This window comes from Lissotriton helveticus, chromosome 1_1 (assembly GCF_964261635.1).
Source record: "Lissotriton helveticus chromosome 1_1, aLisHel1.1, whole genome shotgun sequence".
In the NCBI taxonomy this organism is placed as follows: domain Eukaryota; kingdom Metazoa; phylum Chordata; class Amphibia; order Caudata; family Salamandridae; genus Lissotriton; species Lissotriton helveticus.
Window position 1 is genome coordinate 1311973905 of NC_136057.1, and position 15965 is coordinate 1311989869.

The window sequence follows — 15965 nt, forward strand, 5'->3', positions numbered from 1 at the left end:
GTCACCATTTACGGAAACCCACGATCCAAGATGCCCCCAAGGATTGAAAGGTGGGGCCTAAGGCTACAGGAGTACACATTCACCATTATCCACAAGCCTGGCAAGTCGGAAAACCTGGCTGATTATATGTCCCGGCACCCACTTGTATCGTCAGTCTCCAAGGCATCTATCGCGGAAGAGTACATACAGTTTGTGACTGACCAAGCCCTACCCCCAGCTATCCCCATGGATACCATCCGGGAGAGTACGGCTCACGACATCGTCCTTCGCAGGGTTCGAAACAACAGATGGAGACATGATCCCCAGGATGAAGAGACTGATCCCATTATCAAACGAGAAATGCAAGCCTTCCGGCATGTCTGTGGTGAACTGTCAGCCACCACTGATGGCATACTACTGCGAGACCAGCGGATCGTGATCCCCACTCAACTAAGGCAAGGAGTGGTTGCCATTGCACATGAAGGGCATCGGGGGATTGTGTCGACTAAACGTGCGCTACGGGAACGAGTATGGTTTCCGTATCTCGATCAACTGGTAGAAGCTACCTTGAAGGACTGTCACCTCTGTCAGCTCACCAGCAAGAGTGATCCTCCAGCACCGCTGCACATGACTACGTTGCCACCTGGAGTATGGCAAGAGATCGCCATTGATTTCTATGGACCCCTGTCATCTGGCAAATATGTGCTAGCCATCATTGATGAGCATTCTCGCTATCCCATGGCATACTTTGTACCATCCACAAACGCCTCTAGTACCATCAAAGTACTTGATGAAGTCTTTGCCACATGGGGTGTTCCCACGAAGGTGAAAACGGACAACGGACCCCCTTTCAATGGGCAAGACTTCGCAGCATTTGCGAAACACCTGGATTTTCATCATCGCAGGATCACACCCCTCTGGCCACAAGCTAATGGAACGATCGAGAGATTCATGGCCACACTCAAAAAGACTTTTCAACATGCTACCGCAGAGGGTAAAGATCTGCAAGCAGCTCTCAACGAGGTCCTCCGAGCTTACAGGACAACTCCTCACGCAACGACTGGGCAGTCCCCGGCGACACTCATGCTAGGACGTCCCATGAGGAATCGCATTCCAACGTGGGAAGGGGTCTTGCGAGCATCATCGCCCGCACGAGATCATCAAGAGATGATGATAACGGACAAACGCAATAAGGACAGAATGAAGTCATATGTAGACCGCCGGAGAAGAGCGAGGTCACTGTCCTTGCATGAAGGGGACCATGTTCTCACCAAGCAAGAACAGCAGAGGAAGACCGACTGCCTGTTCAAGGATGAACCTCTGCTAATCACGAGAAAGAAAGGAACGATGCTGACTGCGGAATCGGAACATCGGCGAGTCACGAGAAACATCTCGCATTTCAAGAAGTTATCAGGAGACACCACGGGAACCGTGGTGAGTGAAATGGACACTCCCAGTTCGGAAGAACCACATTCAGATGGTCGCGATAACACTGGTCCAGCCAAAGAGACACTGAACAATACTAGTCCGAGAGCCAGGTCGCCACGACCTCATCGCGACACACGTCCACCCAAAAGACTCATTGAAGAAATGGACTGAGAAGTCAGTATGTTTGTTTGTTTTGTTACAAAGGGGGGAGATGTTATGAAGTTAGCAGGCTAGTGGTTGTGGGTGGAGCCTAGGTGTGGACAGGAAGAGGAGGGGACGGACAAGGGAAGAGGCAGTTAGAGTAGGGACAGAGAAGGTGATAGAAGTATACAATAAAGCTCCAGTAAAACAGTAACCGGAGTCTGTATTTCTTTGTAGCACGATGCTACACCGCCCTTGCAGTTTTTTAAGCCCGCCCTTCGTGACAAGCACATCTGTATTCACTCAGCCCAGACGCAAAGACAAGTGGCTGAATGAAAACAGATGGTCTCTTTGTGCTTCACGGCTGTTGTGAAGACTTTTCTTATGTGCTTGTTTATTTAACAAGCAGATAAGAAAAGTCTTCACAAGGGCTGTGATGCAGAGAGGCACGGCACACAGACATTCCGAGGGCGCATGTTGCTGCTCCTGTGTTCTCTAACCATTGCAACTTTAAAAAAATTAATTTAAGTTCCCATACTCCACTGCGCTTTAAACTGTATGTACAAAAGATAAAATTATATTTATGGGCATACAAATTGAAGTAATATGCCACACAAGCAGTGATTGTTCGCTTTGCATTTGTTAGATAACCTGATTGAAAAAAAAACCCTGCTCTTGAAAGATGCCATATAATGTCACGCATATGAAACGTTAGGTAGAAAAATGCATAAGTATGAGAAACCCATTTTCCCCAGCATATGTTTATTTACACTGTTCTGCAGATGGACTGAGAAAAAGTTGAAATTAGAATGTTTTGTAAAAACAAATGTCATTCCCCTTTGAGAAGGGCTTTTAAAATGTGCCAGGATTTTCTGAAGGTTATTTCGTTCAGGTGTTATCAGATACAGAAGCACCGCCATAATTCGCTCGCTGCTCACCGACTGTAGTTTCAATTTTACACCCAGTCATGAGGGCTGCTCCTCCTACCACGGGGACTAAGAAGCCATAAAACTCTTCCCCGTGACCCTAAACCCTCGACTCAGACATCAACTGTTCAGCAGCAATCCCTCCCTGGGGCTGCCATGACAACCTAGAAACCTCCCATGCCCCCCTCCCCCCACTGTCAGGCTGGTGACCTCCCACTCAATCTTTCAAACAATCCAAGGCTCACCTCTCGACAAATCCTGGACGAGGAGCTGTAAACAAAACTTTGGACTTAAAGCTAACCTGTTCCTGCCAAGGCGAGTTTCAAAGTGATCCGACTCCCCCCCCCTCCCCCCCCCCTCCCCCCCCCCCCCCCCCTCAATGTGACTGGTCCCTTGACAACACTGATGTGATGTAAAGCGCCTGGTGACAGCCGGTGCAGGGGCGCTATATCAATGGATGAATCGATAATGAACAATAAATACATGCACCCAGCTCAGTTGGCGCTACATACTTTCCTAAAGATATATATGCATCATCAATAATGGTGTCGATGATCTAATATGTGATGTCATGAGCTGTGTGCGCACTGCAGGGGAAAAGATACAATGGTGAATATATCAACTTTTACCTTTGATGTCGTTTTAGGTTTTGAGTTGTAAACGGACGGACAGATAAATAGATAGACAGCAAGATAGATAGACAGACTTACATACATACATGTTGGATGGATAGATGGATGGGTATGTAGATAGGTGGACGGACAGAGGCCCACACACGCTACAGGAGTTAAGGGATTTACTGGTAACCATGTCCAGTGCCCTGAGACTGCCAGGAGTGAACCCCGAGAGGGCCAACCCCCAATATTGGACTCTGGCCCCCCAAGGTCTCTGAGAGGCCTGTGGTTTGCAGCTCAGCTCAGCTGCAGACACAAGCTCAGAATAACCGGTTTATTATGGTCTGGATGGACAGTGGAGCGGTCACCAGACGATTATGTGAGCATCACTAGAGAGGGGCTCTGGCGCCGCCCACATGTTGGTAAAAGAAGTACATGTTCGGATTGGGCAGAAGTTGTGTGCTTCCACTAAACAAGCATTTGCAATGCAATAGGTCTCGCATTTGCTAACGTTTGCGCTATTAGTATTGTAAATAACAATGCCTTTTATTTATATGTTTTGAAAACCTGCAAGCGGTGCGTAAACATGCACATTTCCTACTAGTTCTTGCTTACAAGACGCAATGATGGCAGTAAAAGAGGCGCTGTTACTGCCAGCTTTGCTTCTCGTAAGCAAGGACCATAAGTAGAAAGTGCGTGTTTACGCACCGCTTGTAGGTTTTCAAACATAATTAATAAGCATTGCCATTTACAATGCCAATAGCTCAAAATCTCGCAAATGCGAGACCTATTGCATTGCAAATGCTTGTTCTTTTCTGTGAGGTAACGGCTTAAAGTTGGTTACGTTGAAGGAATACATTTTTAGGTCGAGCATACAAGACCTATTGTATATACCTTAGTATATACTTATAGGTGTATGTACTTTGTGGGCTCTGGAGATCAGCCTTAGGACTTGTCTACTTCCGCTTAGGGACTTTTTTTTCTGTTCAACTGCCTCTATTTAACTTTCTTGATAGAAAACGGCCATTAGAGGTCAGTAAAATACCAGAATCGCTTTCTGCTGAGGGACCTTTTTATTTTTCTGGCAACTGCCTCTATTTAACTTTCTTGATAGAAAACGACCAGCAGAGGTAAAATACCAGAATCACTTTAGCATTCTCTAGATTCTAGTCAATAGAAATTGTCTTCCACGAGCACCCGTAGACAATAATATTTTTTTCAAATCTTGTATTTTCAGTGATATGACCACCGAAGGCCCTGATCTTATATTAAAAACAGAGCTTGAGACTATACCATTTCCTGCTGAAATATTTCTCTCCATGTGTTCCCATACCTGGTGTGTCATGCAGTTTGGTGCTTACTTTCCCTCCATGTTAAAGAACAGTGGATGTTTCAGCACCCGGGCTAATGTGCTGCACAGCTAAGTACATATAAGGTCCCAAAGGCGAGACTGATTGCATTGCAAATGCTTGTTCAAAAAGGTGGCTGAAATGTAGGTTTAAGCCGGCTTCCTCAGAGATCGAAAAATCCAGTAAATGTGGACCTTACTTAACTTGTGGCGTTACACATGCAACAAAACCTTTTGAAAGAGTCTATCTTATGATGAGAGGTGTTGAGAAATATTCTGTTTATGACCATCAGTGAGGATCCTACGAGGCAAAACCAGGATTACAAAGAAGCTACATTTCGTTTCCCTGAATGTTGTGTAACTGTACTGCACTCTCTCATATATTGCCTTTCCCTTAATTTGGATTCCTTCCAATGTGCTTTTGCCTCGAATATTAAAGATGTATTTAGCGGGGGCGTGGCTTACGCGCTGACCGGGTTAGCGGCGTAGCTCCGGTGGCGACCTCCGCTCTCCTTGCTAATTCGGAGGTTTTATCCAGTTCTCGGACTGCCCGCGGACCAGGTATCATCGTCGGAATGTGAGGCGAGCCTAGCGCCCTCACTGTTTCACCTCCAGCAGCCGTCCAGCAAGACTAATTTGCCGTGACGCGATTCTCCTCACTGCGGCCGCCATTTTGTGCGCTCAATGCGCTATTTCGCCTCAGCATGACTCCGATGCCCGTAAGTCTCCGAGTGACTGCACAAACTTTGCCCCACATGTTTCTCATGTTTCTCATATTTTTCTTTTTCTGCTCAACCAGCGCTCCTCCTCCTCAATTCTTATTACATCGTATCCTGCTCACTCCTCGATGTATAACTCGTTCTGGAATTTTTTCAGCCGCCATTTTGTGCATTCCTGTGATGTTAGAGATTTTCCTTCAACGTTTTGTCTGCTATTTCTTCCATGGTTTGCTTAACTGTTGCACCTCCTGCCCACGCTGTTTGTGTTGTGAGTCTGATGGAGCTATGCTGTCAGCGCTTCAACCATATTAACTGATTATTATGGGGTCTTATCACCACTGTGGCTAGTGTCATTTCACCTACCATTGTGCCTAGCTCCTTAGTGTTTTGTGGCACGATTAGAGAACTGCAGTTTTTCTTTCACTTTGTGAGCCGCACTACCCTGATTTGTATGCTGTGGTGTTACCCATTCGTTTGCTCCTCCGATTCAACTACTTTTCCTCACAGTGTGGCGGTACTTTCCTCTTCATTGCTTCATCACAGGAAGGTTTACTTCTGAATTTGAGTGTCATTTTTCAGCATCTTTCAGGATATTTCACTCTTGGCGCTTCTCACTGTCTCTGTTGGGACTCTTACATGGGAAAGCTTCGCAACTTAAAGCTTTCCTCCACCTCAAAGGTTCCTGTCTGTTCTGACTCAGATTCGCTCACCCAAGATATGGAGGAAGGTGCTTCTCTTAAGCCTGCTACAATGCCTGGGGCCATTCCTAAATCTCATAACGGTGGTAAGACTCCTTCAACGCTGGTCTCCTCAAAACGTCTCAAAAAGGATCCTCCTTCTCCAGAGGCTACTTCATCCTCCTCCTCCTCTTCCTCTTCCATCGATCTTATTCTAGAGGAACTGCGTGCTCTTAAGCCGTTTATGGACACCACTACTAAGACTCTTCAAGCCATGCAAGACAAATAGTCCTCTCTAGACTCATGTGTCCTCCTCCTAGAACAATCTGCGGACTCTCTTCACTCTTCTTGTTCTCAACTTTCATCCATGGCGGCCGAGATATCTCTGCTAAAGAAACAGACGGAGGACTTGGAAAACAGGAATCGAAGGAACAACCTTCGCTTGTACGGACTTCCTGAACTTACAGAGGGGTCTAACCCACCCTTTTCTTTCAGTCTATTCTTGCAAAGATCCTGGATGCTCCTGCTTTGACGTCGGTCAACATACAAAGAGCTCATCGCCTTGGTCCCAAAGTTTCTAATAGACCTAGAGGAGTCATTATGTTGTTTCTTCAATACACTGATCTTCTACAGGTTCTTTCAGCCGCAAAACTCAAAAAGCAAATTACTTCGGAGGGCCATCGTCTCTTTCTCTCACAGGATGTGTCCAAGGCCGCGGCGGATCGACGGAAGAAATTTCTGGACTTGCGTCCTCAATTAAGAGCCCTAAATGCTAGGTATGGCCTCCTTCATCCTTGTCTTTTCAAGGTTACTTACAAAGACAGAACCACTACATATGATGATCCAGCAGTCCTGCAATCTTTTCTTCGACAACATGGAGCTGACGCTATGGAAACATCTGGACATATCTGATTTGAATTGAGTTAAAGGCACCATGGTTTGCTGATGTTGTTCTCTCTTTTGTTTGTTTCATTGTTATTGTTACTCATCCATTTCTTTCCTCCCTATCTCTAGGTTCGGTATCTTCCTCTAGCTGTTCGTCTCCTGATAACCCTCCCTTTTCTCCTTCATCCATACAGATGTTTCCTCCCTCCCTGCCACCTTGACTATCCTCTTGTTTCCATCCCATTGCCACGTGGAGTTCTTATGCTGGAGGTCGCTGCCCGCTCTTGCTGTTTGCGTCGCCGTCTTGCGGCGCCACCACCCTCGTTTCGTTTGTCTCTTCGTAAGTACGTTTTTCAGTCGTCTGCTTGTAGACCTGTACTGTCTTCTTGTTCTTTATCTGTTTCCTATCCTTTCTTTTCTTTTGACTTTCTTTTCACATTTCTCATTCTTTCTACATTTTTCCTTTTCTTTCCTTGCATTACTTATGTATTTTCCTCATTCATATTTTCCTACTTATTTGCATTGGATGAGCATGTTGTTGCTAGTTGTTTTCTTTGACTGTTCCATTCCGTGTTACGTCATGGAACATTAAGGGATTAAATAATCCCATCAAAAGGCAAAGGGTGTTGTCACATATAGCCAGACTCAAAACTGATGTTGCTCTCCTTCAGGAGTCTCATCTCTTGGAGGCAGAAGCTTTAAAGCTTAAACGTTGTTGGGTGGGCCATGTATTTTGCTCCCCTGCTGTTGATAAGAAAAATGGTGTCGTGATTTTGTTGCACAAAAAATTGAATGTTTCTTCTATTTCTCATGAATGTGATATTAATGGTCGTTGGGTCATTGTTAACCTGCTTATTGACAATATTCCTCTTACTCTCTTTAATGTGTATGCCCCTACTGGAATTGATAGATCTTTCTGGCTCTCTATTTCAAACAAATTAACCTCCCTCCCTGGGGATTACATTCTTTTTGGTGGGGATTGTAATCAAATTATGGATCCCTTCCTTGATCGTCAATCAAAAGTCAAATTTGTACCGTCCAAGATGCATACCCAATTTGTCAATTCAACTCAGAACACCGCTTTGGTTGACATATGGAGATTATGTAATCCCGACCTTAGAGAGTACAGTTTTTTCTCCCCTCCTCACCAATCCCAATCCCGAGTAGATCATATTTTCCTTAGTGAACCCTTGTCCCAACATGCTATCCGTTCTGAAATAGGTTCCATTCTTCTCTCCGACCATGCCCCTGCTTTTGTGGATTTAGACCTTCTCCCATTTTCCCCTCATTCTAGCAGATGGCGATTCAATAATGTTTTACTTTTAGATCCCACTTTTTGTTCTGACTTTACTAGTTTTGCTACTGAATTTTTTCTTCTTAATCAAACCCCTGATTCCCCTTTTGTTATGGTTTGGAACTCCTTCAAAGCAGCCTCTAGGGGTTTTATTATCAATTTTGTATCACGACGAAAGAAACTCAGAGAGGCTAAATCGGCTCAAATTTTGGCTGACATCAAACGCTTAGAACTTGATTACCACTCTTCCAATTCAGAATCTTCCCTTAAAAAACTAATTGAAGCGGAAGTTTCCTTCAACAAATTTACAACTGATGCCGCCTCTAACCTCTTATTGAAATGCAATTCCCGTTACTATGGTGTTAAGAATAAGATGGGGAAACATCTTGCCAATTATTTAAAGATTAGAAAGGAACGCACTAAGATTGAATTTATTAGAACTTCTTCCGGTGACTCCAGAATTAAGGATCAGGACATTCTTGCTGAGTTTATCAAACTCTATAATAATCTCTATACTCCAGAACAGATTCCTACCTCTTTAGATCTTCTTTCTTATTTCCAGTCTCTTCCATCTCCACCGGCATCCCATGTTAATTTCAACTCTCTGGAACTGGACATTTCGCTTTCTGAAATCTCTCATGCTGTTTCTAAACTGCGTCACGGGAAAGCTCCTGGCCCTGACAGTTTTACTATCGAATTTTATAGTCACTTTGCTTCCCTCCTTCTTCCAAAACGTCTTCTCTTATTTCATTCCTTTCTTGCAGCGGGTTCTTCAAGCGGTTCCTTTCAACAGGCTTTAATATGCTTAATCCCTAAGGATGATAAAGACCATTCCCTTTGCAAGAACTATCGCCCGATCTCTTTGGTAAATACAGATTATAAAATCTTAGCCAAGATTCTAGCCTTGCGATTGGATCCCCTCTTACCTGATTTAATCGGTCCTAAACAATCGGGTTTTATCAAGGGTCGTCTTTCTTCCGATAATTCAAGAGTCTTCCTTAATATTCTCAGTAAAGCTTCGTCATTAGATCTACCCTTCGCAGCTATCTCCTTAGATGCGGAGAAAGCTTTTGACAGGATTGGATGGGATTTTATGTTCCAGGCTCTCCGTTGGATTGGCATCCCGCCCAATTTTATTTCTATTATCTCCTTGCTTTACTCTAATCCCCAAGCTTCCATTTTCGTAAATGGTTAGACCTCGGATTACTTTTCTTTACATAGAGATGTTCGGCAGGGTTGCCCTTTATCCCCTTTATTATTTGTTTCAGCCCTAGAACCCTTCCTTACTAAAATCCGTCAAGACGATAACATTTCTGGTTTTCATTTTGGTTCTCTTCAGGTTAAGCTGTCGGTTTATGCGGACGACATCCTTTTTTATTGCTCTGATCCTCTCTCTTCTTTACCTTCTTTTCTTCAACAAGTTTCTTCCTTTTCTGCGGTATCTGGATATCGCCTAAACGCTGATAAATGTGAAATCCTCCCCTTAAACTCTCTCTGCCAGAAACATCTTCTCTCTCAGTCTGGCTTCTCATGGCAACCTTCTAAAATTAAATACTTAGGTATTTGGTTCGCTCCTCTCCTACCTGACACTCTTAAATTGAATTTTGACTATCCGCCATATGTATCATCATACAATTTTGCATTTCCTAAATAGCGAATTATAAGGAATCGCTATTTAGGAAATGCAAAACGGTATGTATGTACAAAATCGCTATTAAATAGCGATTCTTTACCATTCCTAATTTGTGATTAGCAAATTGCTAATTGCAAATTACCCATTCATTTCCATGGGCCAGGAGGCCCATAGGAATGAAGGTGCAATTTGGATTAGCAATTAGCTAATCGCAAAATAGGAATTTTTCCAAGGGTGCAGGGGTGTTTCAAGAACACCCTGCTGCACCCCTGAAAAAGAAATTTGGGGACATGTGGTGCACATACATGCCCTAAGGGCATGTATGGGCGTCATATAGCACCTTTTGTTTTTTTGAAAAAAGCTTTTTGAAAAGAATTTGCAAATTACTTCCAACTAGAAGTTGGTGGTAATTTGCTAATCCTTAATGGCATTTTTTGCATATTTTTTGTTTGATACATTGCATTTAAGGAATCGCAAAATTTGCAATTCCTTAAGTGCAATCGCAAAATAAGGAATAGCAAATTTTGCTATTCCTTATTTTGCATGAAACATGTTTGATACATACCTTTTGTCTAATTAGCATTCGCAAAGGCCGAAATTCGCAGAATTTCGGCCTTTGCGAATGATAATTAGCTTGATACATATGGCCCTATATCTCTAAGAACTTGGAAGCAGCTATCACACGTTGGCACCCGCTCTTCTTGTCCTGGTGGGGTCGGCTTGATTCTATTAAGATGATGCTTTCTCCTCTTCTTCTTTATACTCTTTCTATGCTCCCCTTGCGTATTCCGGTTTCCTTTTTCAAAAAGATTGACTCATTACTATTGAAATTCTTATGGAATGGCAAACGCCCTCGGATAGCACTTGCCTCCTTACGGAAGGATAAGGCTCAGGCCAGTGTTCGCTTTCCAGATTTCAGAGAATATCATTGAGCTTTCTCTCTGAAACAGTCTACTCGTTGGTTCTCTTCTGATCTTCCCTTTTACCCTCCTGTTTAGTTGACCATGGAATCCTCATTTCTCTCACCCTTTAAAGTCCGTGAATTTTTGTCCTTTACGTCCTATCCGGTCCGCCTTCATACTCCTATTATTTCTCATTCTCGTACTCTTCTTCTACCTTTCTTATCTTCTTCATTTCCTTCCCTTCTTTCCTTTCACAAACAACCTATCTGGTATAACTCTCAACTCAAAATACGTAATCGCACTATTTATTGGAAAGTCTGGCACTCTCGAGGAATATGTTGGATTTCTCAATTGATTTCACATGGCGTCCCTCTTTCCTTTTCGGAACTTCAGTCCTCTTTCTCATTACCTTCCAGTGCTCGTCCGCAATATGCTTTGCTTTATCCTGCTCTTACCCTCTACCTCCAATCATTACCATCCTCCAATGATATTCCTCCAGACCGTAAATATACTTCCTTATTATTAGATTCCTCTCCCTCTGCTTCTTCCCTTTATAATTCTTTCCGCTTTACGATTGATAGAGTAAAATCCAAGGTTGAACTCTCATGGGAATCTGATCTCTCTCAAGATTGGTCTACTATTCTCTGGGATAAACTTTGGACAAAGCTTCATAAAACCTCTAGAGCTGCAAACAATACCCAAACATTATATTTTATTTATAACAGGATTTTATTCACTCCACTTGCTCTATCGCATTTTTCATTAGATACCCCTTTTACTTGTTGGTCCTGCCCCTGTACTTCTGCTGACTTGAAACACATGTTTTATAATTGTCCACCCATTTCCCAGTTTTGGAACTCAGTTTGGACCCAAATACAAAAGATTTTCCAATTTCAAATTCCCTTCTCCCCCTCCCATGTCTTTCTAGGATCTCTCTCACCTGCCCTCCCTCAGTCTCCACGACACTACCTGCTGCTTGCCCTTCTAGTAGCTGCTTTTCACATTATCACTTCTAATTGGAAGCAAGCTGCTAATGTCTCCTACCGTTCCTGGTGGAATGCTGTCTGTTTTCATCATCGCCTAGACACCAATTATGTATCCCCATCTCCCTGGCGATAAAACGAGATCTGGTCTGGCTCCCTTTGGTAACATATCTTTCCTCCTCTGCTCCTGTACGCTCCTCATTAGATTCTGATTCAGCTGAGGTACGCAAACCACCATGACTCCCTTATTGCTTTTCCCTCCATTATTCACTTCTAATGTTATTTTTGTGCATTTGCTTTATTCATAGTCACCTTTTTTCGTGTAATTTTCCTGCTCGTTATACATGCCTTTTATTAGAAATCTTCATTTACTGCTTATTTTCTTTTATGTACTTTATGCCATTTATAATACCTAATGTTCTTCTTTAAGCTGTATTTTATTGTTATATCCATTTTTCTGTTTTTTCTTTCTCCTTCCCCCTTTTTCCTCTCAATAAAATCAAATAAATAATTAAAAAAAATATGTATTTAGCAATCATGTTTCTTTTGGACAATGCTGAAAAAACATTGTCACGGTTAAGCATCTGTATTGTGTAGTGTGATCTCACTCCAACAAACAGCTTTGATTACGGTCTCATGTATTTCTTGGCTTTAATAACCCCATGTCTCTTTCGAGTCTGTTATTGCTCTGTGGACCTTGTAGTCAAAGGTTCTGAAATGGTGTCAGTCATTGCTAACCAGGCAATCAGCTGCTGTGACTTTCCACTGTTATTTCATCCTTTGTATAACTAACATGGAGGGTGTGTGAAGATTAACTTCAACCACCTCTATTTTTTTTATGACTTCTGTTGATTACTTTAGCTCATTTTCTTTTTTCTACTATTACACCAGTTACACCGTTGGCAATCGGCTCCTACTCAGTATGTTTACCTCCATGACCGAGATTGTTAAACTAGCTGAAACTAGTCAAATCTAAACCAAAAGTCATACATGCTAATGATGTTGTAACAATATGATACATTTTTAGCAACTGCAGTAAAAATAAATAAATCACACTCTAACTAGCAGTGAGAGCTTCAATAACTGAATGTGTGTAAATAAACGTTGACTCAACCCAAGAAAATCAGTTTTGGTGGCTGGATCTGAACCTAATCTTTGTCCTCCTTCTATGCCACCACGGGATCTAGGCCGATTTGAAACCCTGGTACACAGGTTCACAACCTTGGTGACCTGTGTGATGGAGTGCTGACTGTGGAATGTTAGGGGCTGTGGGAATTTGGAATACTTTTCCCATATCTACCCCACTGTCAGAGAGTGCACGCAGTGGTATCCATGTTAATATTGTGCACTGTCTAATTAAAGTGGTGTGCGTCAGTATTATGAAATACGTTGACTGTACAACTTGACTTCAGGTTTCTTGATGGACCTTGAGATCGGAGACAACCACTATCCTTTCTCTCCATTTGCATCAAGCGGTCCAACAGATGGGGGTTCAAAATACTGAGTAGAGGTCTGTCTCACTCCTGAAACATGTTAGACTAGGATAATCTATTGAATTTTCGAGGCTCATCAACTCTTCTACTGAAGGGTCCCAGGCCAGAGACCAAGTGACCAGTGGCCGCGCCATATGCAGTTTCAGCTTCAGCCTTGTTGAGGTCCCTTCCTTGTGTGTTACATGTATCAAAACACAACACATTTTAGGACCTAATTTAAGACTTTTCTATTCCCTCCTTAATTCACATAATTTATATCTGTTGTTTACCAGCACCAGGATGCCTGATTGTGAATTGGTGCATTCAACAAATCCAATAAATTGACACAAGAAGACATACAATAAGCTGAAATGCTCTAAGAGTGTCCATTTTGTTATTGCTTCATTGGTGAGTCGGGGATTAGTGCACGCCGTTTGTTAATTTCCCTTGTTTTTTCAGTTATTTTCTGTGCTACAGAGACACGGGTGAGGACCTGAGCAGAATCAGCCAGGGGTCCGGTGTTGTCAAGATGCAGAAGCTGTGGTCGATAGGTCGCTGGATGCCAGATCTGAGCTGCAGTGATCTCTATTGTTGGTAAGGGTGAAAAGGGCGGACCCTTCAAGAGGGCTAGTATGAGGTCTTGCTGTTGACAGTCAGAGTGTGCCTGGTTCTGTCTGAGAAAAAAGAAAACAGACTTCAGCAACACGGGTTCTTTTACTAAATTCAGATCGAATTGGTGCCTCTCACAAGTCCTTTTTCTAAAACTTAGGTGTGTGGGTGTTTGCCATGGGAGCATGGGAGTCTTATTTATGTATATATATAATATATATAAATATAAATAAAAAATATATATGTATATATGTATGTGTATATATATATATATATGACACCATGTCTTTTTATTTCATCTGTGTGAAATAAATATTTACTTTCAATGGACAACATCGTTGCTGCTTTTTTCTGCTTAATTTAAAGAAAAAGTCGCGTTAAGAGGTCCTTGCCTGGTCTATTTCATCGTGGATTGGTGAAACAGGAACATTCACCTAGATTCATCAAAGTCCCGTTTTGCGAGTCTGTAATAGCGATTCATAAGGAATCGCTATTAAGGACTTGCAAAACGGGATTCATGTAGGAATTGCAAAAAATATTGCGATTCCTACATCTTCCTTATTTGCGATTAGCAAATTGCTAATCGCAAATAAGGAATAACTCCCCATTCATTCCTATGGGCAAAGGCCCATAGGAATGAATGGGGAGTTATTCCTTATTTGCGATTAGCAATTTGCTAATCGCAAATAAGGATGCGATTTCAAGGGTGCCAGGGGTGTCCAAAGGACACCCTGTAGCACCCCTGAAAAGCAAATGTAGCCAGATGTTGCGCACACACATGTCCAAAGGACATGTGTGTGTGTAACATACCACTCAGAAAAATGCACTAAAGTGCATTTTTCTGAGTTTTCGCTATTTACCACGAAGTCTGACTTCGTGGTAAATAGCGGCCAGAAATAGCGAATTCGCTATTAGAAAATGGTTAATGAATTGGATTTAAGGAATCTCAAATAGAGATTCCTTAAATGCAATTCCTCGCAAATATGCGATTTCGCAATTAGCGAATTTTGCATTTGGGATGATGAATCCCAAATGCAAAAATTGCACTTGCAAAGGGCCAGTTTCTCAGAATCTGGCCCTTTGCGAGCCGTTTTCGGTTTGATGAATCTAGCTGAAAGTTATATATATATATATATATATATATATATATATATATATATATATATATATATATATATATATATATATATATATATATATATATATATATATATGTGTATATTTACTTTTGGTTAGTGGTTGTCAGCCACATGAGTCTTCTTTATAGGCTTCTAGCTTGAGCTTGTATGCTAAATGAGTCCTTTTTATATGCTTGTTGCTATTGGCTGTCTTTTATATGTGTATCATTTATGTACCCCAAGCTGATGACAGATGTCAGTAGTTGATTTCTATTACCTAAAATCCGGAAGGCTGCGTTTAGCCCATGAGTCCAATCTCTGTGTCTTTGACAGGTTGCCTGTCACACGAGCCTTCCTATATTCATATACTACAGGTTGGTCGGCTTGTGAGCACTGCGGCCCTCAATACTTGTGCCATGAAGAATTTATGAAGAGATTTACACGCTGTACATGGCCAATTCTATACAGATGTCTAGTTACATGTCAAGGCTGTGGTGAACAATACCTGGCAATACCAAGCTCGCTTTTGGGTTCAAGACCCCAAATTAGCCTACTTCATGAACTAGTCATTTTGGAAATCTGCTGGTTATCCTAAACACCAATTCACTAATGGTAGTTATTTTTCTAACACTGCTTCTCTGCTTCTCCTCAGGATCCTATGTCCACAGCCAGTGGGTGATTATCAGCAGCTTTTGACCATCGGCTTTGAAGAACCTTCGCAGACCTTGGCTACTGATCTCCTTGTGCAGATCCTAACCAACCACGGATCTGTTCCCAGCCCAGAGGGACTTTCCAAAGCCAGAGGAGAGCCCTGTCGCTTGTCCTGCCAGTCAGGACCAGCTCACTAATTTCAGGACCTACCACGCATGTTCGATTTCGGCACCTGCTGATTTTCCAACTCAACCAACTGGAAGGATAGAAGGCATTCTAAGAGGACCAGACCTGATGGGCAACAGCACAGGAGCCTCGCCCAGCAGACCCCAAGACAGAACTCACTCTCTCTAAAAAAAATGACATGTATAAATTGTCTTTTTTTGCAAACAGTGGTGGAGAAAGATAATAAAAATGATCTGATCTAGTATTTTAATGACAGCCACGTGTTTTCAATTTCTCAGGTACCCTAAAATTATGGGAAAAATATAAAGACTAAGCAAAGCCAGGGAAACGCCTCTAAAGGGCTAAAAGGTAACTGAGCAGGAAAAGCTCTGTCAAATGTCCATTCTAAATCAGCCAGCAT

The 15965-nt window shown here is 42.5% G+C and overlaps 1 protein-coding gene across 1 annotated transcript in view; it reads left to right on the top strand.

The window, feature by feature from the left end:
* C1_1H19orf67 (chromosome 1_1 C19orf67 homolog) overlaps positions 1–15576 on the top strand; it is an 88900-nt gene extending 73324 nt beyond the window's left edge. The window contains exons 5-6 of the mRNA XM_078650006.1: positions 13461–13595; positions 15381–15576. Of these exons, the coding sequence (XP_078506132.1) occupies positions 13461–13595; positions 15381–15576 (331 nt within the window). The remainder of the gene's footprint in view (positions 1–13460; positions 13596–15380) is intronic.
* The last annotated feature ends 389 nt before the right edge of the window (positions 15577–15965 follow it).